Source organism: Vulpes vulpes, chromosome 5 (genome assembly GCF_048418805.1).
Source record: "Vulpes vulpes isolate BD-2025 chromosome 5, VulVul3, whole genome shotgun sequence".
NCBI lineage: Eukaryota > Metazoa > Chordata > Mammalia > Carnivora > Canidae > Vulpes > Vulpes vulpes.
Window position 1 is genome coordinate 25,604,949 of NC_132784.1, and position 27,155 is coordinate 25,632,103.

General features: G+C 37.1%; 1 protein-coding gene across 1 annotated transcript in view; it reads left to right on the forward strand.

The window, feature by feature from the left end:
- Window positions 1-27,155, forward strand: part of ARHGAP15 (Rho GTPase activating protein 15) — a 608,203-nt gene that overhangs the window by 374,379 nt on the left and 206,669 nt on the right. The window contains exon 10 of the mRNA XM_072757649.1: window positions 8,680-8,778. Within this exon, the coding sequence (XP_072613750.1) occupies window positions 8,680-8,778 (99 nt within the window). The remainder of the gene's footprint in view (window positions 1-8,679; window positions 8,779-27,155) is intronic.

Genomic DNA, 27,155 nt, shown 5'->3' on the forward strand with positions numbered 1-27,155 from the left:
TCTGCACAGGCACCCATGTGTGCTCTCTCTCAAAAACCACAATAAATAAACAAATAAAATGTGAATAAATAAACAAGCATATACTCCAGTGGTTTTCTAAAATTGGAGCTGAAACCCTTATATATACCTCATGACCAAAATACTTGTCTTATTTGAAGCGGGGAGGGGTGGGTCTAAGCCACTCGATTTGTTATTCTTGTTTTCTATTCCTCTCTATGTTCTTCATGTATGTGTAGTTCTAGGTGCTTTGTTTTTCCTTTTAAAAATTTACTAGACTAGCTGCAACGGCTCTGCATCCTGAAAGCAGAATAATCATTTTGAAAAGCATGTGGAGACTGTCTTCCTGGGTAAATGATGATAACACCGTCACATTATTTGAACATTTAACTGCCTCTATTGAGTAGTTTTCCTCATAGTTTTGATTCATTTGGAATCTAACTGACAAAGATCCCATTACTGGGTGTTCTTTCCATAATTTGTCAAAAAATATATAGCAGAGATGAGGGAGAATGAAGCTAATTTGTAATCTGGGAGACTTAACCTGGTTATATGCTGATGAACTAACTAAATCGGTCAAAAGTTTGAGAGCTTAAAGATTAAAAACCACCATTTCCTAGTTAAACTCTAATTCATTATGTAAACAACATGATTTATAAGTGCAGTCATGTGGAAGGTCTATTTGTTTTTCTCACCAAAAGATGCTTTCAAAGAAAAATTGCTGAAAATGGATTTTCTCCAACCAATGTGTTGCCTGCCACCCCTGGTATAAACGCTGAAGCGGGAGAAGGAAGACATAATGATCACACTAGCCAAGGCCATAGGCATTTGTGGAGTACTCCAAAAATATTGGCACCTCTAGCAAGAGGTGTTTTCTAAATACAAAAATTTGTTAAGAGAGGAAGAAATGATTACCAGTGAGCCCACAGATGGGAATATAGGTAGGGAGTCGGGAGCTTGGGGTTCTGGGCTGCTCCGTTTTTTGGAATATCATAAAGAAGGGGAAAACAGAAATAATCCTTAGTGTTGTGCCAGGACAACAAGCAAGGAAGTTTAGGGGGCAAAGCTAGTTCATTAACGCTTGCCAAGAAAAGAATACTTTTCTCTCTCCCTCCCCCTTTCCTTATACTATTTTAAGATGGAAAGTTCTGTGGTCAAACACATTCCCACAATTTAATGGTCCTCCTTGGTGTATCAAACCCTGGATTATATCAAATTTACAGATGGGTGGTAATCCTACAACAGCCCTTAAGTTTGACATTGACATTTTAGCTAAATCTTTATGATTTACTTTCTTTAGCTAACACTTTTACTTTGCAAAGTCATTTCATGTGCACCATCATCTCCTCTAAGTTACATGATCCATCATTTTATGTTGAAGGCTAATGTTGTAGTCAAGATTCCTTTCATTGTAATTGATAGAAACCTGTCCAAACTGCAAAAGTAAGGATGGGATTTATTGGACTACTTAATTGAAAAGTCCAAGGGACAAGGATAGCTTCAGGCATGATTGGATCTAGGGACACAAATGTTATCACATCTCAATTTCCTCCATTGCTCAGCTTGTTTTCCACTCTGTTGGCTTAATTCTCCAGTATGTCTTCCCAGAAGGTGGTAACATAGCTTCTGGAAGCTCAGACTCATATCCCAATAGTTTATCAACACCTGTAGAAATAAGGCTCCTCTTTCCCAGTAGCACTAGAAAAAGCCCTAGGATGTACTCCATGAGATCAACCTGGGCCATGTGTTCATGTCTGAACCAATTACTATGGCCAGGTAGAGGAAATTCATGTTCATCCCTGGAGCTAGAGGTGGTGAAATCAGCACTACCCAAACTAAATGGCAGCCAACATGAGAAAGACAACATCCTCAAAGGAAAATCAGAGCGATCTTACTGGAGAATAGGAGAATAGTCACAGCGCCGGTAAAACCAATAGACACCCACCATACTCTTCCTAACCAGTGTCATCATTAACAGTGGATCTCATGGAGCTCTTTAGCCAAGACTGGCATTTTCTATTGTGAGTATAAGCCCTCTCCTGAAACCTTCTTGCCAATGCTATGTTCATGTTCTAGTCAAGTCTATTTAGTTGCAATAAACAGAAGTTCATTCAAAAATATTCATATAAAATGGGAGTCATCATGACAACCCAGAATATGTCATGGCATTCCATGGAAAAGATACATGATCTCTGGAGTTAGGCATCAGAACGTGAAGACCTAGGATGTGTCTGTTTCATTCCTCTCTCTCCGCAAATTAGTTCCTGTTCCCGGGCCCAGTCACCCACTGCACACAGCCATCTCCCCGAATGGCTGCCCCAACCCCCAGTATCTAAATCCAGACAGCCTTGCTATTTAATTCCCTAGAGCTAACTACCTCAGTCTGTAGGATCTCAATTCTAATCATTTTGAGGGAGAATTTCATTGCTTTGGCTTGGATTTTATGACAGCATTTCATTCAGTCAGCTTCACCACAGAGGCTAAGTTTTTATTTCCAGAGCCATACCTTCTTGACTAAGTATGGCCAGTTTAAAGAGGCTAGAATTAATAAGACAATTTTGCCTTGTCTGGTAACTGATAAAAGCAAACATCTTCCATCTGTCTAATGATGTTGATCATACCTAGGCTCTTTTCTCACGAGGACACTATTGGCAATCAGGAGGGGACAGTTTTTCAATGAGGGATTGCTTGCACTTGCCCAGACCACCCAGTAAGTGGCAGTGAAGCACCTCCCCCACCTCCCACTTTGAACAGCCAAAAGTAGCCAGTAGCACACCTCACCCTCTCCAATGCGTTAAGGCAAAACACCCTATGGTTGAGATTGTCTCCTATCCACCCAGCTCAAAATCTTTCCCAAATCTCAGCTTCCCTTCTAATTAAAGAACTTCCAGGACTAAACCTCTCCTTCTTTTCTTTTTTTAAAATATTCTATTTATTTATTCATGAGGGACACAGAGAGAGAAGCAGAGACATAGGCAGAGGGAGAAGCAGGCTCCCTTCTAGGAGTCTGATGTGGGCCTCGATCCCAGGACCCTGGGATCATGGCCTGAGCCGAAGGCAGAGGCTCAACCACTGAACCACCCAGGCATCCCCAGCACAAAATTTCTTTCTTTTTTTTTTTTTAGTTTTACAACAATTTTTTTAAATTTTTTTAAATTTTTATTTATTTATGATAGTCACAGAGAGAGAGAGAGGCAGAGGGAGAAGCAGGCTCCATGCACCGGGAGCCTGATGTGGGATTCGATCCCCGGTCTCCAGGATCGCGCCCTGGGCCAAAGGCAGGCGCCAAACCACTGCGCCACCCAGGGATCTTCCCCAGCACAAAATTTCTTAAAGCAGAAGTCCATTTGCTGTTTTCTCCTCCTCACCTTCTCTTCAACCTTATACACAACCATCTGCTTTTCAGCTCCATTCTACTAAAGCCCTTTTCCTCATGGTCACCGCCATGGCTTCTGAATTGTTAAAATTCCATGGGAACTTTTTGCCTTTATCACTCACCATCATTCTTCCTCATCTGAAATTCTTCTCCTCACTCCTGAATACACCCATCTCTCTCTCTCTCTCTCTTTTTTAAGATTTTATTTATTTATTCATGAGAGACACAGAGAGAGAGGCAGAGGGAGAAGCAAGCTCTCTGCAGGGAGCCCAATGCATAACTTAATCCCAGGACCCCAGGATCACGACCTGAGCTGAAGGCAGACACTCAACCACTGAGCCACCCAGCTGCTCCTAAATACCCATCTCTTTGTTCTTCTCCAAGAACCCTCAATGTTCCTTCTTCATGTCAGTCTCTTTTCATCAAGCAAGAAACTAGGATGTACTCTCTCTCTCTGGTGAGTTGGCTCACCTTCTACATCCAGTTAATAAATCCTACAAAATCATGCCTTCATACCTTCCATTGCCGTAGGTGAGGTTCTTATCTTTTTTCTTCCCCTGGAGCCCGAAACTTTGTAATTATGGACAGGGGACTCAATATTTTGGGGCCTCTGTTTCCTTTCCCATAAAATTGAGTTAATAGTATCTACCACCAAGGGGTTGAGGATTGGTATAAAGATTTAATAAGTTAGAACACATAAAATACTTTGAACCATGCCTGGCTTACACAGTTTACAATGAAGCTTCACTGTTATTATTAAACAGCCATGCAATAGCACTAATCACATTATATTATGAATATTTATGAGAATTATCTACCACCATCACCACCACCCCCCACCCCCACCCCCAGATTGTAGGATATCATGCATCATGCATCACTGCATTTTCCAGCTGGAGCACAATGTCTGGTTTATAGTGGGCATGTAATAAATAGTTACCGAATGAGAAATTTCAATATTTGTATTCTTTTTAATATCCAACACATGACAGGTGCTCATGAAATATTCACTGAATTGAATGTGATAGAATTGAAACAATCTGGAGAGAATACAAAGTAAAAAGTGCCATAATATTAGATAAAGCATAATGAGTTAATTTTAAGGGGAGAGAAATTTCCTTTGGGACTCCTTCTTAGGGTGGAATCTAAACCGATGCATCATTCTGCATTCCTAGCAAATTTAGAATTCTTTTAATCTATTTGTTTGCTCCCGGTTTCAGTTTCCATGTTCTGTAAATTCTCTTTGTTTTCATTCTCATAGCATAGCTTAGGTCACCAACAACCTGGACTTCTGTTATCATCTTTATCAGTAAGCTATCACTGCATAACAAGCAAACACAAAATCTCTGAAGTACAGCAAGAAGCATTTATTTCTCATGAGTCTGTGGGTCGAGTTGCCGGGGGTAGGCCTGACTGGACAGTTGTACTTTAAGTGGAAGGTCTGACTAGACTTGTCCCTAAACTGAGCATTGGCCTGGAACTGCTTTCAGTCTGGAGCTCAGACTGAAAGGGCAACAGCTACCTAGGGAAGCTCTTGTCTTGGCAATAGCAGAAAAGTAGTCCGCTGAGTAGAAATCTGTAATGCATCTTAAGGCTTCCATCTGGAACTGACACATTGTCATTTTTACTCACACAATATTGTCCAAAGCAAGTCTATAGACAAGCCCAACATCAGTGAAATTGGAGGAATAAATATTCCCCATTCTAGTGAGTTATTCCACACAGACACACAGCAAAGCAGGTGAGCGCATAAATCTAATTCAGAGACGATGAGAAGAATCATGAATAATGATTAAATTTACCACAACTCTGTCCTTAGTCTGGTCTTCCTAGGCAATCACATCAGCCTCTTAACTAATCTCCTTGTGTTCAGTCTTTTTCAAAACACCTGCCTCCATTTGGTTATGATTATTTTGGCTGTAGGGGATAGAATGCTCAGTGAAAAATGACGTATATTATCTCACATAGTAAGAAATCTAGAAAAAAATGTTTTAGGTTTAGAACTTCAACAATGTCATTGAGGTCTCAGGTTTTTTGTAACTTTTTAAAATCCTGTTAGCTTTTGTCTGCAAGCTTGTTGTCTCATGGTGATAAGATTGCTGCAGTAGTTCCAAGCATCACATGATTGCACAGTGGTGTTCAAAGCAGAAAGAAAATAGAAAGAGTGCCTTAATACACTCCTCTCCTTTTATCTGGAAAAAAAAAAGAAAGAAGAAAGAAGAAAGAAAGAAAGAAAGAAAGAAAGAAAGAAAGAAAGAAAGAAAGACAGGGAAAGAAAGAAAAAGAAAGAGAAGAAAGAAAGAAAGAAAGAAAGAAAGAAAGAAAGAAAGAAAGAAAAAAAGAAAGGAAAGGAAAGGAAAGAAAGGAAAAGGAAAAGAAAAAAGAAAGAAAAGAAAGAAAAAAAGAAAAGAAAGAAAAAAGAAAAGAAGAAAAGAAAAGAAAGAAAAGAAAAGAAGAGAAAAGAAATTCTTGTAGCTTCTGAAATCATCTCTCCTTACAGTCAACTAATCAGAAGTATCTAATTACCCAGAGCAGCAAGGATGGCAGAAGTCAATAGGGAACATTTCCAGGATCTGTCTTATAAATGGACTCTAAAAACAAGAAAGAAATCGGGAAGAGAATAGTGTATGTATAAGAAAGCATTGGTGTCTGCACACTCAAATAATTTAACCGACCTACTAAATATTTAAGACTCTCTTAATGCCAACTTCATTTTTTTTAAAGCTTAGTACATCAAGATTTCTCTAAATAAAAGTGAATATTTCTCCAGAACATCCATTCTTCCCATCAAATTTGAATACCTTCCTTCTGTTTTCCCTAAATGGCCTCTTGTCCCCTCTCTCACCACTTCACTTAAAGCCTTACTTCTCCCGAAGACTCGGCTCTTCTCTGGGAAGTCTTCCGTGGGCACCAAAGGCTGGTCTGATGTCCTGCCACATGCTCAATAAATATTTATGAAATTGATTTGAATCATAATTTGCATTAGAGGGTTTTGTACTTTATAGTAATTCTTCCAGACTCTAATTTCTGGCCGATTTAAATATTGCATCTGAAGTTTGGGGTTATTTTTCTTAAATAATAGTTTATGTCATTTTTTGTTATAGTGGTGGCTCACTGTTTTTGAACAAATCTTTCAAGATTTGACCAAGTATTCAAGACAAATACCCATGGTTATTTCCTACTTCTCTACACTGTTATGTTTTGGGCCTATCATCTTTCTGTCTCTTGGATGAAAACACACATTTTCATATTGAAATATATTCATGCTTTAACCTTAATTACTTCCCTTTCTGCTGGGTTGCCCTTAATTCAAGCCATCACCTTTTCTAAGAAATGAATGAAAATCATGACTTCCTTGACATCTCAACACATTCCATTTTGACTGTGCCTTTGTAATATTTCACTTACCATGCTGTCGTGTTGCATTTTGCTTTTCTCACCACTTCTACTACAAATATATTTTTTTAATTTATTGAACACCTCCACTGATGAGGAAGACAATGTTTTGCAGTCAATCATTCAATAAATGTTTATTGAACTTCTAGTATATGCCAAGGATTGCTTTCTAGGGACCCAGGAAGAAAGGAAACAGGTGTAGTCTTTACTCTCCTGGGTTTTGCATTCTAAGCAGGGGAAATAACTAACCAGGAAACACATCAGTCTGATACACCAGGCAGAGATAAGTGCTCTAAGGAAAATAAAACAAGAAAGAATCATGGAAGGTTCCAAATGCAGTGGGGCCATTTTTAGCAAAAAGTGGGTAGGAAAGGCAACAAAAGTGACCTAGTACAATGGAGTTTCACGCAGAGGCTATAGTAGGTGCAAAGTCCCTGGGGGCAGAAGTGTGCTTGGTATTGGCAAGAGTCAGCAATGTGGACAGAGTGGCTGCTGGCAAGTGATGTGGGGAGAGAGGAGAGAGGAAATAAATGAATTCAATTAATGGGTACAAGGGCAGGTCATGTGTTACCTTGGAAGTTGCAATAGGGAACTGGAGTTCATTTTGAGCAAGATGGGAAGTCCTTGAAACCACCAAATATTTGTTTCATTATCAGTAATAAACATCTATGCTGTTTTTTAAAAAAACATCTGGAAGTGGCTGGAGGTGATGATTACACAAGAATGTAAATGCACTTAATGCCACTGAACTGATCATGTAAAAATGGTTACGATGGCAAATTTTACATTATATATATTTTAACACAATAAAAAATATCTATGAGTGAATCCTGTGGGCCGAGTCTGTGCTGAGCACTGGTGACTATATGAACACAAAGAGGATGAAGATGCTCCAAATCTGCTTTGAGAAAATACATTCCACATATTATAAATGTAAATACACACCGCAGGGCAGTCAAAATCATGTTCCTAGTGAGAAGACCAGGCTAGGACTTCGGAGTGTGTTCTCTGAAGCATCAATCTGGAGAGATGCCCTTTGAAATGAAAGGATCTTACTCGAATAAGTTTGGGCTATAGTGCATCCTCCAGCCCTTTGTGGAGATTCTCGGTGCAGATTGGCATGTCACATGCTGTAAAAAACACACATGAAAGAAACCTGGCTAACTTAGTTAAACACAACATTGCTAAGCCATTTTGATCACAGGCCTTTTTTTCCCAAATTGCCTATTAGCATCCCGAGAAACTGGTATTCCAAAGAACCCGTGTGAAAGGAGACACAAAGCTGAGATAGGAAGAGAAGAGTTTCTGGAGAAAGCATGGTCAGAGCTGAGCTGTAAAGGATAGAGGATACTTAGATTGTACAAGAGAAAGGGCATCCAAAAAGAGAGAGAGAGAGAGAGAGAGAGAGGGAAAGGGCATCTAAGGCAGGAAAGACGCTAAAAAATTCCTTTCAATGTAAATCTCCTGGAACATGCCTCTTCAAATATCATTGACCCACTGAACAAATCTTCGAAATACACTGATAAAATTATAATCATTGGCAAATTTCTTCTAAAACACTCAAGACACCAATTCATTAAGATTCATCATCTTGTAGAAGTTTTCTTAATTCCTTGTCATTACTTGATAAACAACAAAGTTATGCCCAGAGAGACTATAATTTACTCTGTCGTCCCTGCCTAATCGATGGCAGAGTGTTAGTTTTCTTTCTCTGGGCCCAGAGTCCTATTCCATAAAGGAGGTAGTTATGGCCTTTGTATCTCTGCAATAGACCCTTTGGAATTAAAGCAAAAAAATCGATTCCTATGCAAGACGCAGATTTTAGCACGCAGTGGATATGGAAACAGAATCAAATTAAAGAACAACGCAATCTTGGATTTTAATGAAGCTCATCTTTGTTTCTTTTGCAGATCAAATTTTTGGCTCTCATCTGCACACAGTGTGTGAACGTGAAAATTCCACAGTTCCACGGTTTGTAAAGCAATGCATTGAAGCTGTCGAAAAAAGAGGTGGGTAACTGAATATGCAGCAATTTCCCCCATTAGCGCACCCTCTAAACAACCAATGCTCAAGTTAACAGCGCCACTTGATTTGTCTGGGAAGCCATGCAATTAAAACTTGACTTCTGTTAATCGGTTAAGAGGATCAAGTTTCTTATTAACTTCAGTTTGTTTTTACAATAGGGACATCAGTAATTCCCACTAATGTTCTTTTTTTTTTTTTTAATATTTTGTCTGTCTGACATGTTGTTGATTCAATTGCAAACTTCTTGTTTTCAAGCCAGTGATAAAACATTCATAAAATATCAGCACTCACAGTGTTAGAACCCTCCTAACATTCATGCTGGTAGATGTTGTGCCAGAACAATTTTTGGTAAGCCCCCAACATTACCCAAGTGAAGCAAATAGCGTTCCCACTTGCAAACAGTGATATCCCGTCTTCCGTGTGTCTCTGATCACTATAGAATAAGGCTAACCGGTTCTCCTGGAACAATTAACAGATGCACCTCGAGTGTTAAGACGACCTTTGGTTCCCATATTTCAACATTCTGTTTTTCATCAGAAATTATTTCATCTTACCACGGGGAACAAAACAACCCAACTGACTCATCATTTCTTTGCTGGTCTATCTGTAGGGTGTTTTTCCTTCAGACTATGACTTCATTCATTCAAGGTCATTTTCCCTGGAAGATACATACAGTAGATGCAGAATCTCAAAAAAATGTATTGTATAAAAATATGAAGCTTCATCACCATCTGTTACAAGTTTACAACATACTCCCAGGATCTAGGGGGATATATATCATGTAAAAGATAGAGGTGTTTTCAGAAAAAGAATTGGTGAATCTATTCCCATTTTCTGCTCCCAGTTTCTTAAAACAATAGAACCAAGGGGAAAAAAAAATCTTTACCAAGTTATCTACTAGAAAAAAGCCATTTTAATTCTCTCAATGTTACCTGGCTTTATTATAGAAGCATAATAAAAATGGCCTGCAATTTCCAACTCCTGGAAATTCATACTTTAATTATACTGTAAGGACAGCCTTGGGATCCTATTATTCCCATATCAGTAGGGAATGAGAGAATAACAAGAAGGGGACGAGTGGGTAGGGAAAGTAGATAAAGAGAGTGGCTTTGGGGGAAAGCCTATCAACACATCAGAGAGAAGAGCTGAGAGCTCGCAGAGGGTAGAAAACAGTAAAAGCAGAATGAACACAAGGAGAGGTATCTGTGAGGAATGGAGTCAATTGGAGTTTAGAGAGAAGTGTGTTTTTATTGCACGTTGCAATCTCGTTTAATTTTGTAAGTTCATAATTTAGGAATAAATATTATTTAATAAGTACTTAAAGCCAAAATGGATCACTGAGAATGTTATAATGTTATTATTGCCAATAGCTAAATTATCATCATTTTCAGGAAACCTTCATCCACTTAAAAATACTCAGCACTGACAGTGCGAGCACTGGTATATTAGAGCAACTATTCGAATAGGACTTTGGGGGAGCTGTACATAATAAGACGTGTGCACATATAATAAAAGGACTCTGTACCTCTCTATTTACGCACACACCCGAGGCAAAATGAAAACTCTGCTAGATACAGCCTGGTGGTGTGCAGATACCATAATACTGTAGAGGAAAAAATATCTATAAATAGAACTGTATCTTCTGTTCGTGGCATTTTGTTGGCGATTTTTAATAAAATAAGACAATGTTTTTGCTGACAGCAGCAATCATATCTGGCATTATATTTCATTGTCCCAATGTTTACTCTTAAAATGAATTTGTAGATCCAGCACTAAACAGGCGCTAATCACACATATGATTATTAAAATAACTCCTAAGCATTTTAATGAAACTCAAAGACTTTACAATTCCACAAAGCAACTGATAATTCAAAGCACTTTGGCAGTGTCAGCTTAAAGGAACTCTATGGAAATGTTCAATAAAAACTCAGAGGCACAAGATAAACCTCTCCCATCATTGCAAGATTTACAAATGTGTACTTTTGATTATATTTTTCTATGATCATTTTGTTGGATTAATATTCTTACATTTATACGCCAATTCTATTTACTCAAAGTGTTGTTTTTACTAAATTCTGGCAGAAAGCACCTTAGGACAGAAATAATTTATGTGAATCTAAGTCCAATGTTTATGCAGGCTTCTGATGACATTTTATGCCGGGGTTGGTATTAGGAAGTAGCATATAAAGGTGCCAAGTCTTTCAGCACGGCTGGGACTCAGCATATCTAGAGCCCTCCTTCTAATGGCCAGATCCTCTTCCAGCCAAGATACTCAACTGCAGAGTCATGGGAAATGCTTATGGACCAGTTATGGGAAAGGCACATTTAATGAGTATTGTGTGTTTACTCTCACAGTCTTAGGGAAATGGCCTCAAAACTCACGATAGCAGTACACAGGGTGCTTCGAAAATATCTGTTTCCTTTCTCTCTTTTTCTCTTAAGATTATTTCCCCCACCTTTATATTAAAAAAAAAAAAGCTTCAATCAATTCTAGCCGTATTTTTTTAAATGCTTCTTACATGCTTGATTTTGAATGAAACCGTATCAGGAAGGCAGATCTCACCATTGATTGACAGATGCATGGATTGATTGATTGATTCTTCCATTCATTCATTCAGTTATTTGTCTTACTGGCTTGCAATTGACAGAACCAAAAGGCTCATGCCCCCGTAGTCTACCCAGGGAAAATCTACCCAGTGCTTGGCACAGTTGCACTCTTTAATCAACCTTGTAAAGTGATATTAGTCACATTTTAAATTTTGCATCTCACAGACACGCCTAGAAGAAAATCTATTAGTGAGCTGAATGTAAACCAATTTAGCGAATAACTTGTTTAGTGTGTTTCCTTATCTTGATTTGGTTTCCTTTATTCCTTTAAACCACCAGAGCATTCTCCCTCTCACCAACTATTATAACCGGATTAGAGCTATTTCTGTGGTTTTTGACATTGTCTGCTCAGCCTAGAGAACATATACAAAACTTGGAGGGAAACTGTAAAGGAGCCTGTTAGTCTTTAAAGCTCTTCCAAGTGGTTTGTTCACGCTTGTGTTGCCTTTACAGTTGTAGACCATGTACATGAGAATTGTAAGTAGTCAAAGAAAAACTCAGTTTATGTGTTTTCTTCCAAAGCACTGCAAATATCGAATCATTGATCTGCTAATGCTCAATACATATGATAAAGTGCCCCAAAGCCTGAGGTCAACTGATACTTTTCTTTGAGGTCTAGGGAAACAAGCATGCAGAAGGAGGCATTGAGACACACTGGTAGTATGTAGGTCTAAGCAGTGAGAAGTCCATTTTTCACTACTTTATGGAATACTTTGTGTAGCTTAGAATGAACTCAAAGTGTATAGAAATTGCTTACTTAAAAATAAGGTTATCTGCAGTTCTCAGAAGACAAGGGCTTAGGAGATGTGACTTAAACAAAGTATATAGTCAAGCCTGGTGCAATTGGTATTAAGAACATAACCTGTAAAAAAAAAACAAAAAAGAAAAAAACAGAAAACCTAACCTGTAGTTCTTTTGATGTAAAGCATATAACTGGCTGCTACTCTGTGAAGGTGCATCACTGGGAAAAAGCCTTACACAGTACCAGACATACTGTAAGCACTCAGTAAATATTGATTGAATAACGTCACATATCCTCTTTGCTGTATTCCAGCAGTAGAGAGAGAAAGTAGAGATAGGAAAGTAGAGAGTAGGAATACTTTCTGTATTCCAGAAAGTAGAGATTTAGTGTCTACCCATGCCTCATTTTCCATGCTACCAGCTGACAATATAAAAGAAATATACATTAAGCAAGAAAAAAAAAAACTCTCTGAGTACCAAACTATGGTGAGTGTTATGAAAGAAAAGAACAGGCACTAGAGGAGAGAATAAGCCTTATAATATTTTTTAAGGTAAGGGGAGTTTGTTTGCTTAAAAATCACATACTAGGGGAAGCCTGGGTGTCTCAGTGGTTGAGCGTCTGCCTTCGGCTCAGGTCGTGATCCCAGGATCCTGGGATCGAGTTCCGCATCGACCTCCCTGCAGGGAGCCTGCTTCTCCCTCTGCCTGTGTCTCTGCCTCTCTCTCTCTCTCTCTGTGTGTGTCTCATGAATAAATAAATAAAATCTTTTAAAAAAATCACATATTAGAGAGTTATTAGAGAAAAGGCATAAAATTGCTGTTGTATAGGATAAATGAATGTGGATGTCTGATGTACAGGCATGATGACTAGTTATTCTAAGGCAGTAGATTGCAGGTGCTCTCATCACACACACGAATTAGTAGATATGGGAGGAGTTGTATGTTGATTAGCTTGACTGTAGTAATCTCATCAAATCATCCTAAATACCTTAAATATATCCAATATACTAAATATATTATGAAATATTACTTAATACTAAGTATACAATTAAATATATTTTAAATGACATAATAAACCCTATTTGTCTAGCTTTAGCCTTCTGGTGAGAGTAGAAGTTTAATTTCACCAGGTTATTTTCCTGGCATATCATGCCAATGTAATATAAGGAGTCAGTTCGTGTGAGATACTCAAAAGACAGTCCTTTTTCCACTCAACAATACCAAACTTTTCCAAAGACTTCTTTCATATATAATGGAGTTAACTAAATGAATAAGCGTATTTTTAGTCTAATATATTTTTATGTTTCTAATATATTTTTGTCTGTAAGGTCATGGGGCTTTTGAAAAAAGTTAATTTCATCAGGACAGGCATTCATGCTTTGAAATATGGTTTAACAGTGCAGTTTTCCTCCGCGAGTCTTGATTCTGGTCAGTATGCCCCCAGACTATTTCCCAGCATGAAAATGACACCTAGAGATTGGTCGCAAACAATGCGAATGTACTTAACACCACTGAACTGTAGATTTAAAAATGGCTAAGATGGTAATCTTTATATTATGTGGGGTGGGTTGTTTTTTTCTTTTTTTTTTTTTTTTACCCACAATTAAAAATAAATGGTATCATGTCTTCCAAATTTGATGATTCCAACTATAAGCTACTTTGCAGGATGTCTTGGCAGATGCTAATCAACAAGTTTGTCTTCTTTCTTTTTTCTGGAACACAAAAATACTATGACAAGAATGATACACAAAGCTACATTTTTGACTGGGTGCCTAAAAGCCACCCTGGGATCCATAACCTTGCTTAAAGATTTAAGAAAGACCTTTAGTCTACTTCTGAGAAGGTCCTTAGCCTTGAAAACTTTATCTCTCAATTTGACTTCTTAGCAGCTGTTATATTTTTTTTGCTGTCGTTTGTTTGACAGGATCCAGTTATAGGTTCCGATGTCTGTTTAAAGAAACAAGGAGGCTGTTGGCTTTCAAATTCTCTCATTGCTTGTGTGATCAGCATTTTCCCAGGCTTTTCTACATAGTTTGCCAAGCAAAGGGACTGACCTTTTGTAGCAAACACTTTTTCATTTCAAAATGCTCACTTTGATTTTTGTCCCATTTTATGCTCATTCCAAACTGTTTACAACCCACTAAAAATGACTGTGAATTATATGTTTGTGTAATGGATTCCTTTTGTGGTCGGAGTGGAATGTTTACTTTGAACAATTAGTTATCTTTGGGTAGATTATAGCAACTTGGAAAAAGAATGGCTAAAATTATTATTATACCTTAACTATTTCTTTTTGGTAATTCCTCTGCTATTACGCGAAGTTTGGGAGAAAGTCACATCAGTAAGCCCATGGCATTATAAACGAGATCTATTCCTCAAATGTGGGAGTATTTAGATGTCATTGTTAAATTATACGAAGGTATAGTTATATATTGACTCGGGGATACACTTATCTAACTCATAACAATTCACAACATCAAATACACATAAACACATGCATCTTCAAATACATAAAATAAATATGTGGATATTTACTGTAGATGTATAGTGCCATTTGCATATTAGGTAAGGTATGCACATGTATGTATTTATTATATCAATAACAGACATGATCGTAATAGCTATTATGCTAAGACATACCCAGCATTATACTTGTAAATATAATTTTCCTGATACTCAATTCAGTGCATCAGTCTGCCTCTTGAGATCTCAGCAAGTGTTCACTTGCAAAAATAAAGCTTTACATAGTCTTTTCCCGATGCCTGAGAATCCAGACCCCTGAAGTACAGATCAAATTGCCTTCACTAGACAAGCTCTGCTCCCAGTTCTGCTAATTTTGTACTGTTCATTCTTTCCCACTTTGGGATAATCTATTATAGTTGGATCCAGGCACGCACGAAAGGCTGATACTTCCATGAGGAATGTGTAATTTGTACTGTTTAGTTTGTGACGAGATTCTTGAAAACTTTTATGATTCTATCTTGTTCCAGAGAGACTTCTGCTTGCTAGTTTTATAAGCAGTGAGTGAAAAAAAAAGTAACAAAAACAAAACAAACTGATAAAAATTACATGCTCAAAAAAAAAAAATCAAGAGTTCAAGATAAGCACTTTTTCTTTTTCCCCAGAGAATATTTGTGGACTGAACAAAAATGTTTCTGAGGGCACTGACCTATGTGTTGCTTTTCTTTTTCTTTTTTTTTTTTTTTTTAAGTGCTTGCTTTTCATGCCTAAAGTTAGGCATCCACATGCAATTACAAAAGAGCTGATCCTCAAGCTCCGTGAAAGTTTGCAGCAGATTTTCCTTAGGTTTTATTTCTGAGTTAAAATTAAGTCCAGTTTTGCATTTTTGTGTTTTGTTTTGTTTTGTTTTAGTGCAACCCCAACGACAGCCACCTTCCTGACAGCTATAGCGTTGTGCTGAGTCCAAGTCGGAATTGGCTCTTTGGGGCAGTCGTGCTGGGGCCTCTGTGTCTGTAAGAAAGCCACATTCAGGGCTAGAGGGGAAGGCAAAATCAAAAAAGAGTAAACAGGAAACAGCCAGCAAGAGTATAAAAGAGAAACTGGGGAAAGACAACCAAAAGAAATCAGAGATGACAAGGTGGAGAGAGAGAAAAAAGCTGCGTTTTGCAATTAAGAAAACAAATGTGGATAAGAGGGCACTCTTGTGAGGTCTCATAGTGAAGAGAAGACAGTGATGGAACCCGTTTCCAAGTCAACCAGAGTTACCTGATACCTGCTTCTCTGTTCCAGAGAAATGTATTCCCACTCAAGAAAATATTTGTAAATCAAATCTTACTGTGGAGGGCAAGCTTACATTGGATGTTCACAAATTCTGTGTATACACAGGGTTAGGAATTAACTCGCTGTACTTATTAGTGACATTTCATGGAGTTTATCTACATCCAGCAATACACAACAGTCTTATTATCAGAAAGAGAGCTTAAACATAACAGAAGTTAATGGAGGAATAAATGTGCAGTTCAATAACCAGAAGGGCTATCTAACATATCCAGCAATGTGGCTCTGGCCAAATCAGTCAGTGGATATTCCCACACTTTAGCGTCCAGAATGCATGAGAATAAATAATATCTCTTCCAGATAAAGCCTGAGTCTAATTTCCAACCTCCACCCCCAGTTCCACCCCCATGTTAAAGTTTAGGTTCTTGCCATACTTTCCCTTCGAGTCAGTTGGAAGGAAACAGAGCCAAAATTAATACCCTAGGAAATTAGTCTCTTATTGTGTGAATGGAGGATTTAAATAATGCAACACCTCCTCATGTCGAGATGTGATCGTCTAAAATATCCTATAGCGGTGTCATTTATATGATGAGAGTTCTGGGTCTGAGGGTTTTTCTATTATAAGCCCCCATATTCGGAAGTTAATAGTTCAACCATAAAAATAATCTTGGCTGAAAGTTGGCAGGATGTTTTAGCCTGGAAGCAAATGTTTACAAAATTTGAAAAAAAAAATCACATGCATTTGGAAAGCTTTCAGGTTTTCAATAAAAAGGCGCAAAAAAGAAAAAAAAATTAGACAGACAGAGATTTTCAAATATTTGTTGCCCTGGGATTCAAAAACGGATTTGAAGTTTTTAAATAGAATTTTAAAATTCTTGTTGCATAATGTGAACCAACTGACTAAAAAAATAATTATCAAAAACATCATCAAAACTCTCACAGAGTGTCACTTTGTTTTGTGAAATAATCTGTTGCTTATTGGTTGAACGAGAATCTATACGTTTTATTTTTACAAACACTTCCCTAGAGCTTAAAAATTTATGGTAATTAAGAAATATTAAAAATTCAGGAACCTATGAATGAGAACAAAATATTATACTCTTTGTAGACTTCCTAATAAATAATTTTTCCTTTTAAAAGTCTAGAAAAAACTTCTTTTTCCTAGGAATTTTCACACTTTCAAATGAAGTGTGTCAATTGAAGCACTAATTGTTATACTACATATATGTTAAAAGAGACATACAGATTCCAGAAGTAGTTGCATGGCCCATAAAACTGAACATGGCATATTTTCCCCTATCAGATATTTTAGAGTAATTTACTCATCCTCCTGAAAAAAATTCATGTCTTAGAGATTCTTCTAAATTATCTGAAAGATTATCTTATAGTCTAATAGGCTATGGAATTAGAAGTGTTTGTCTTAGGTTCAAGTAATCTTTTCCTTGCTAGTTGTATACCTTTCTGCCAAATTTTATAATTTTCAAGCTACTTCCTATTTTCACTTCAGGAAAAAAAAAAACCAGGGGCAGGACACTTTGAGAGAGAAAAACTGCAAAACCAAAATAGCTCTAAGATGATAACTGCTGGAAGAGTTCTTGAGCTTATAGTAGTCTGTAGACCCAAAATGTAAAATCATACATTTTTAAAGGAAATATGAATGTCCTGAGATTTAGAGTGGAAGCATAGCTTACAGAAGAAAGATATTTAAACTATTATCCTCAGTGCATTGTGTGCTACTTCATATAGAGAGCATGGATTTTTTAACTCATCACAGTACCTAGCACCTACCGGATTCTCAATAAATGATGAATGAATGGATAGGTTATATCCAACATTGCTTAAATCTTAATGGAAAGTTGCACACCTGCAAATGATTGAAACTTGAAAAATAAATCAGTGACCGACAGTTGTTGGTTGAAGGCAGCTATATGATTTGCATGGTTTCCAAATCTATTTTTCAACATGTAAACTATTCTGATAGCAGTATATTATGTTGTTCTAAATGATATTCTTTTCTATCAATACCCAGCTACACTAAACGTTCAAAGGTAGGTTTCCTTGAAAATTTTACGTTCATCAGTTTTGGGATACTACATTTAAGTGCACCGTTCAGCAGCTAATGGAATACCCAGTCTACTCATTTTCATCAGAGGAAGTCATATCCCATTAGACATTGTTTCAACACCAACAGCCTGCTGTTTGTAATCAAATAATTGAGTGGCAGGTATGACCTATAAGTGACATGCCTGAGAATAGTCAGGAGTAGGCTCAGGTCTCATAACCACATGGAAGTAGAGCATCACATCTTTTCCTCTAATTCCGACTTGGAATAACATGCTGGTGCTCTTCTGTGGTAGTTTACTGCCCCGTGAACATCTCACTTTCTTGATTCAGTGTTTATGTTTTACATAAATCTGAGGAAATTTTTATTTTGATGACAATTTTTTGAAAGAGTCTGTTAAAGAATCTGAAATAAGATTATATCTGGGAAACGAACAAGGGGTAGTGGAAGGGGAGGTGGACAGGGGGATGGAGTGACTGAGTGACGGGCACTGAGGCGGGCACTGGACGGGATGAGCACTGGGTGTTATACTATATGTTGGCAAATCGAACTCCAATAAAAAAATAAAATAAAGATTATATATGGTCAACTACACAGACTTACCAATTGAAGTTAATGAAGATAGGATACCAATAGTCTAAATTCTGACATGATTTTGCTCTTGGATATTGATTTCATTTTTTCCAAATTTAACTTCATGACAGAAAAGTTAAACTCTGCTGACACTAGCAAAAGGTCTCTAAAGACTTTGAATATGCACGTGCCATTAAAATAGGACCATTATCTTTCTTGTCTTAAAAACGATGCTCTTCTTGTTATGTTTTGCATTTTTGACTGGGCTAACTTAACTCTTTAGTCTCCCTACAGGGCAGTGGAAGACCTAGCAGACAGTACTATAATCACTGTAGTAAGGCTTCTTTCCTTCTGTCCTAAAGGTCAGTAATTGGCCTGTATTTGAAATTGCATGGCATGATATTGGAGTCTATGTGCTTAGGCCAGAGTCTGACAGCATAGGAATGGTGTGTTTTCCCCTGGATTTAGTTCTTGACTCTGGGATTCCTCTATCCATTCTTTTAGTGTGATCTCAGTGATAGCAAAACCTTCAACGATTTCTTCAATGACTTCAAAGTTCCTATTTCAGAATGACTCCTCTAGCTATGTCTTATTCTCAGAGCTGAGGTCTAAGAATAAGCCTTCTTGAATTTTCCTCTGGCATCTCAAACTCAACTTCTTCAAGCTGCATTTATCACTTTCCCTAACAAATCAATTCATCTTTCTTTATTCCTTAACTCTGTCAATGGCATCATGGCCAATTTTTCCCATTCTTCTAAAAAGAAATATGTTGGATATTTTAGACTATTGTCTCTACTTACATAGAGCATCATTTCCCAGGTCTAATTATCTACCCTTTCTTACTATCACTTGAATCTAATTATTCCTTTCATCTGCTATGGTCCTGATTAGAACTTCATAATTTCTTCTGAGATAAACCTCCTAATTGAGATCATTGCTTTTGTTCTGTTTTCTGCCCAAGCCATCCTTCTCAATGACGACAGCATTATCCCTCTTGAACACAAATGGAATTGTAATATGCCTTCTTAGAATCTCCCTCCAATGGCTTCTTTTTTCCATCAAGATAAACAAAATTCCATACTAATTATCCCCATAAGCATATGACCCTGTCTACTGTCCAGCTTCACATTCTCATAAGCTGCTTCCTATGCTCCAGGAATATCAACTACATCATGTTTTCCAAAGGTCGATATATTTTCCATATGTTGTTCCTTCTTTCTAAGGACCCTCTCCTTATCCATCCACTTGCCAATTTCACATTCATCCACTCGTGCATGGCACAGGAGTCCCCTTCTTCCAGGAATATCTTCTGATTTACATGCTCAACCACCCCTTCATGGTCTCTTGAACGTTATTAAGATCTCTCTCCACAGTGTTCCAATGACAGCTTTGCTTTCCCTAACATAGCCCTTGTAGCATGCTCTAGTGTCTTTACCTGTTTCTCCATTTACAGGATGAGCCCCTGAGTCTAGGGATTGTGTCTGTCTCTTCTGTCTCTTCAGTGCTTAGCACACCAAAGCTGGCATATGGTAGGGGCTTAATTCATGATATATGATTAAATGGATGAATAGATGGATATTATCCAAAATTCCTTTTCATCCATCCATTCCTGCATCTATCCTTAGAGAATCAAATCCTATACACTAAAGATTCATTGAACTGATAGAAGACATAGTGACTAGATGTCTCTTGAAACATAATGTGAAGTCATATTATCCAGAAGGAAGAGAAACTACCTTATAAGCAAAAGTAAGGGTTTTTTTTTATTGTTTGTTGCAGCATGGCCAATATGTATCTATACTCATATCGGTATCTATATCCATATCTGTATCTGTATGATATACCGTGTTAGTAATAGTCTACAATAAGATAAGACAGAAATAGAGCAATGACTCAGGTGTTTAGGACAGGTTTCAGACAAAACAGACTTTTAAAATCCTTTATAGGGTGAAATCAGTCTCTCAACAAACAGTATTAAATTATTTCATGTACCTGACAGATTCAACAAACTACAGCCAAATTTGATACTTTTGAGATCTATTAGTATCATAAGAGTAGGACTATCATCTTTCTGGTTCCAAAAATTATGTTCCTTTATATATAACCCTCTGGGCACCATGCCTACTTCCCTGTAAGTTTGTGTATAATTTTTCCCATTATCACCCCCTAGGTCCTTTCACCATCACCACTTTCCAGGCATCTACCATCCACTGAATAGCCATGTTTCTGATTATCTTTTCCCAAATGTATTAGCTTGCATTATTTAAGGCTGAATCTCTTTTTATTATTTCCTGCTCATATTTCTAAACTCCTTAAGTCCATTTGTATGATTCTTTTGTCTTCACAGATGTCCACAGTTCCTCCCAATTTAGTATCATCAGCAAATTTAATTAATGCTCTGTTTACCTCTCTTTCTAATGAAACCAGTCCCCTGTTTCATTTCATCATACAAAGTAAAAATATATTGGCAATAAAACAGTCCGAAGAAATGTTCCCTCACTGTAGGAGGGGAAGTTCAGGATACAGCAAAGAACCATGTGGTGAGGAGTGGACAGGGCAGCGGGGTGGTGAGCTAGTTTGCTACTGCCCTAAAGCAAAACCTTTTTCACAGCAACCACATTTGGCAGACTGCCTGAGTTGGTGCTGGGGTGTGTGTGTGTGTGTGTGTGTGTGTGTGTGTGTGTGTTCTTGGAAGGTAACTATATTACCCTAACTGAGGACTTTTTACTAAAGATATATTTACTGATACATGAAAAGCATATTTAAAACTACATGCAAATACAAGTGTAAGCAGGTAACATTTAATCCATTCTGTAGCTACAAGCCTTGTTATGGATACATACATCAGAATATATACAGGCTCACAACCATTTTCACTTGGCTTTGTCTAACATTAACTACAGTCTAAATTTTTATCTCATTTTTTAATTTAATAAATGGTTTAGATCCAAATTACCCATTGGGCTTAAATCAAATTCCTTATAAATGTTAGATTCATTGAGTAAAGAGAATTTTTACTCAGTTGCAGCCAATAGACAAATGTCGGTAAAAGAAAGATTTGAACTTCTAGAATTTATAGGACAGAAAGGTGAACTTGGCCAACAGAAAGAGGTTTTACTTGTTAACTACAAGGTGAGCACATTTATGTTCAAAGAATTATAACATTAGTCTTTGAAGATATGGTCATACAAATATGGGGTGATTTATGTACGGAAAGCAAAGATGGCATTTACTATGCACCCACTATGTGCCACACGTAATTCTAGTACTTTCTAGAGTACATGAGTGTACTCTGTACTGTATTTAAATACTGTATTTAAATACTGTAGATTTAAAACCTATGTTAATTACTATCTGATATTCCATAGACTATTCCAAACTCCAGTAAAATTTCATAAACATTTGTTATGTTGCATATGAAGAGTCAGTCTTTTAAATGCGGATCAATTAGTATAAATCTATTGACTTTAAGGGGAAGAAAACGTTTCAGGTTTATGCTCTGATTAAGACAGACGGATGGTTGACCAACATCTCTGTTGTTATGTATAGAAGGCCATGAATGCTCTCAGTATTGAAATGAAGGCTGATCCATACTTTACATATAGCACAAGGTCACCAAAGATGTTATCACCAAGGGATGATGTGAACGCAATAGTGACTGGGAATACTGTTAAGTAGTCACAGCCTCATATTGTTTTTCTAGTGAGAAAAATCTGATGCATAATGCATTCTTATGCGAGAATTTTCTCAGATGCCAGGACTTTACAGGCATAACTTTCATAAGCTTTAATGGGAGTTTCCTGCCAGCACCTGTTACAGTATAGAGTTCTTACTTTTCACACATAATCCAAGACTGGCTTGGAACACTGACTTGGAAAAACTAATATAGTGAAACCTTCTTATAATGTTTCCTCACATATAATGTTCATCTTTTAATTCTTGGTCTGATATATGTATGTACATGTTTTCCTTTCAAATTCTTTTCCCACCAGAAAGACTTTTTTTCACAAGCTTTTTATGGATGGGAGCAGATAAAGTGTATATATATATATATATATATATATATATATATATATACACACACACACACACACATATATATATAACATATATATATATATATGATATATATATTACTGAGTATACTACCGGAAAAGATACATAAGAGGGAAAGTTATTAGGATTAGGATAGAAATTAAACTAATGTTAGAAATCTACTCTTCTTAACTGGAAATAGTTTTGAGACACTTTGGATTCCTGAGGAGCCCCAAAAACAATGAGAGTGCCATGTGCAAAAAACAATCACCAGAGATCCAAAACAAGGATCACAGGTCAAAAAAATATAGTTTGGCTGTGTCTTTACAGAACAAAAATATGGGAAACTTAATATTTAAATTAGTATGTGGATAAATCAGCAGGATAATATTTTGTATTATGATAATATTTTGCATTGAAGGAGAAAGAGTTAAAAGGAGTTCTTAAAATCTTATATATATATTTTTAAATTAACTCCCACAAATTGTATCCCCCAAACAAAGAAAAGTATTAGTGTATCTGTTTAAAACTGTTGGAGATTGCACAGAAATACTATTTTGTGAACAGTAACATCTCTTTTCAAGGTGTTTAAAGTCTCCTCTTGTTTACTATTTCCAACATACATGGCATATAAAAATGAAAACAAATCTTTATACTCAAAATCTGGAGTCATTTGTTGTCACTGTCCCGTCTGACAGCACGGTAGGCAGGGGCAATAGTTGTTAAATGTCAAACATTTTCAAATAGTGATTTTGAGTTCCATATTTATAGCAGGGTATTGTAACTAATGTTGGTAGGTTGAATTAAAGTTAGAAAAGGAGTCTGAAACCCTGAAACCATAAAGAGACAACAACAAACCTGTTAGTGAAGTTGTCACTGAGGCAAAACATGAGTCTGAACAAGGACAACTCTAGGACGAATCAAAATATATTTTAGGTCCTCATTTGCTCCCTTCTTTTTCTTTCCTAGATTGTTGCATTACTCTAATGTCCCCTTGGGCACTGTGTCAGACCTCCAACACCTTCCTCCTGGCAAACCCACCTGAGGAATATCATTTATACCTTAGCTTGAAGTTCAGACATCCTCAAAACTCCTTTGAGTGTTACCTTAAGTCCAGTTTTATTTTTAAATATTTTATTTATTTATTAATGAGATACACAGAGAGAGAGAGGCAGAGACACAGGCAGGGGGAGGAGCAGGCTCCCTGCAGGGAAGCCGATGTGGGACTCGATCCTGGGACTCCAGGATCTCGCCCTGAACTGAAGGCAGGCACTCAACCCCTGAGCCATCCAGGCATTCCCCCTTGAGTACAGTTTTAAAGAGTAACAGTAATTTCTCATTAAAAGTCTTTATTTCCTACTTGAGTTTTTCCAAGCACCAGTGAAGAAGGGTTTTATTCGGTTTTGTTCTTTCTGATAAGGCAAAGAAGGTCAATTGAAATCACACTGACACCTTTAAAAGCATGCTATGTTCCCAAGCTTAGTATCTTCCTCTACTCTGGGTTTTGCTTGTAGGGTACTTCACTCCAAATGTGGGCAAAACAAGGCCATTGTTTTCCTTTGATATTCTGGCCAATGTATGAATAAAAATGCATTTGTTTCTGGGTATCATAGTCTAAGGTTTGTTTGGAAACCTGCAAGTACATTGGGAATCTAGGACCTCATGAGTCGTTCAGGGATGTTTGTCTCTCACTGATGAACATTAGGCTGAGTTCCCTGAGGAAACTTAGGGCCACCTCAGGGATGAGAGTTTTCAGATGCACCCAGTGGTCTAAAACAGGCAGCTCCACACACAGTGCAGGTGCAGAAGAATGACACAGTGGGAGAAGTCTCCAAGACTGTGATTTCTGCAGGCATTGGTGCAGAAAGGAGAAAGGCCTGAAATCAGAGATCTCATGATTTCAAGGATGAACATGTCTTTACAGAATTTCAATCTGTAGAGCAAAGCCCTAAATCCTTGATTTATATAAGCAAAGCTTTGAATCTCAGTTTAGAGCATTGCATTTGCCTAAATGAAACAATTATTGAATAAGTTGTCTCTGAAGAAAGATAATTTATTACACCATTCACATGATGGCAAATTATTATGATGATAAGACCAAATTATGTTTAAGGGTAAAATGTATTTAGACAGGCTGAAAAATGTACCTTTCCTCCCCTAAACCTTTAAATACAGTGAGAACACTCCATTTCCCCGTATCCCGGTATATCTGAGAAAATCCAGGCAGGGTAAGCATTTGGGTAATGGCAAGTTCCTTGGATTAACTTGAAGCCAAATTGGACACTCGCTTCCTCTTTCTGTTTCTTTCCTGTTGTTTATCACACTTGCCCTCTTGTCCTCCATCTCAGCCTGTCCCATACCCTACACAAATGAAGTCTTGTATTTTCTGTCCTTGTAGCTGAAGCCTGCTGTCAGGACAAGATCTAATAGATAAATCTACATTAAAGTGCACATGATTAGTGAGGTCTGAAGTGAAATCCTTCCATGGGATTTAAAGAAAAAGGAATAAAATTCTAATTACATAATTTTAGGCATAAGCAAAATTGTATAAAAGGAACACTTTAAGACAGTCATTACCTCCAAGCTTCTGAAGAAAGATGCCCTAAATATAGCCTCTGTAATTAATGTTAAGACTAACCTTGGGGACTGGTGGTGTAAAGTCCAGGTCCGGTGTAAAGTCCAGGTCTCCGAATTGATAATCTTTCATTTCTAATTTCTACAGCACTTCACGAGTCAACGGTAGTGAATAATCATGGATTTTCTAATATTCTTAAAATTCAGAATCTGCCGGCCCTTAGGGAAAATGAGGAAATTGAGACACTATTTAAATTTCATACAATGGAAAACATGAGATGCATTTGTAACTTGGTTTCTTACCACTTAGAAAATTACATATATGGGATAGACACTCAATAAATATTATATTAATGAACATCAACATATGTGGCACATCTTAGTTTAATATACCTCTTTCTGTGACAACAGATCAGAAAGAAATGATAGATGCTAAATATGCATAAACGCACAGAAATATTTCAATAGAACTTTTTTATGTAGACCTATGTGACAAAATCCTCCAGGAGCAGGAAATCTGGTTTGTATTATACTAGTGCTAGATGAGTTTAAATAAGGGAACAATTGGTATTGGAATGTCTTTTTTTTTTCTTTAAGCCAACAAGTAATGTTTTGAGTAACCGGAGTGTGTGCAATGCTTTACTAGAGGGTTAACAGCCCTCAAGTAGTGAAGAATGAAGCCGAGGAGATGGGTCTCCTACACCACTAAAAGAGAACTTGCCTTACCTTTCCACTTATGAAGTGATAGTAGAAGTTAAAAAGCCAACCTCAATGCTAGCTTTAGGCCTTTATCTATGCATTTCTTTGTGTACAAGACCTACAATCACGAATGACAATGGTATAAGTTGTCCACGGATAGAGTTTACAATTAGGGGAAATGATTATGTCTTTTCAGCTCTATTCTAGAAACCTTGCATTTGTATTTCCTAAGCTGGTGTCATTTGTCCAATAATGGAATGGTTTGTGAAATACTTAAATTTTGAGATTTCTATTGTGTCTCTTAAAGATTTGGAAATTGCTACCATCGGTCTTAAAGCATGCTTCAGATGAATTAGATATACACCATAGAGCATTCAAGGACAATCAATAGTTTTATCTTTCAATCGTTTTCAAATGAGCCTAAAGGAACATAAACCCATATAACAAAGAAATGTAATTTATGGCATGATGTTTTGGTAATGAAGTAAATATCATTATTTTTGGTTTATAATAATATATATATTCTTACATATGCATATATGTATGCATATGCACACATACAAAATAGTAGGAAATGTGTAAAATAATAAATAAAACCAGAATCATTTTTATAATCCCGCTGTACACAGATAATGACCATTAATAGTGTACTGTATAATACGTAATACATATAACATATATATTACAGTTATATATAGTGTAGTGCATAATATATATAATATACATAATACGAAACATGTGTAACTTAACTGTTTCAGGATATAATGTGAAACTGAATACCTATCATAATGATGTTTCCTTCTTAAGTTGGCTATAGAGCATATACCAACCTGAGTGTATTGCTCAGATGTCTTCAATGTACGAAAATATTAGAGATTGCAGGTGCCGTTGTTACTAACTCATCAGTTACTAACTCAGCAGAACAATCCTAGCGCTGTAGCTCCATGATATCCGGACTATGCACTCTTTGTTCTTTGCTATAACTCCAGTGCCTAGTCCACTTCTGCAATATAATAAGTGCTTAATCAATATGTGTTAAGTTGTATGCAAGGTTGGAGTTCACCAACTCAAGGCCTTTCCATCCAGAATCTATTGGAGTTTCTCTTTCCTTCTGTTTAACCCCAGTTGAGCACAGGTCCATTTGCCAAAAAGGGAGGGTTGCGTAGCAGAAGTATTAACAATACCCACCTGACACCCTCTCCTGTGTTATCAAAAAGAAAACAATAATCTTCTTTATATTTCCTGCGAAAAGGAACTTTCTTCTTTAGTCATGCTCACTGTCATGGCCGGGAGCATCTTCTTTAACAAGAAGAGAGTCTGATGACACCAGAA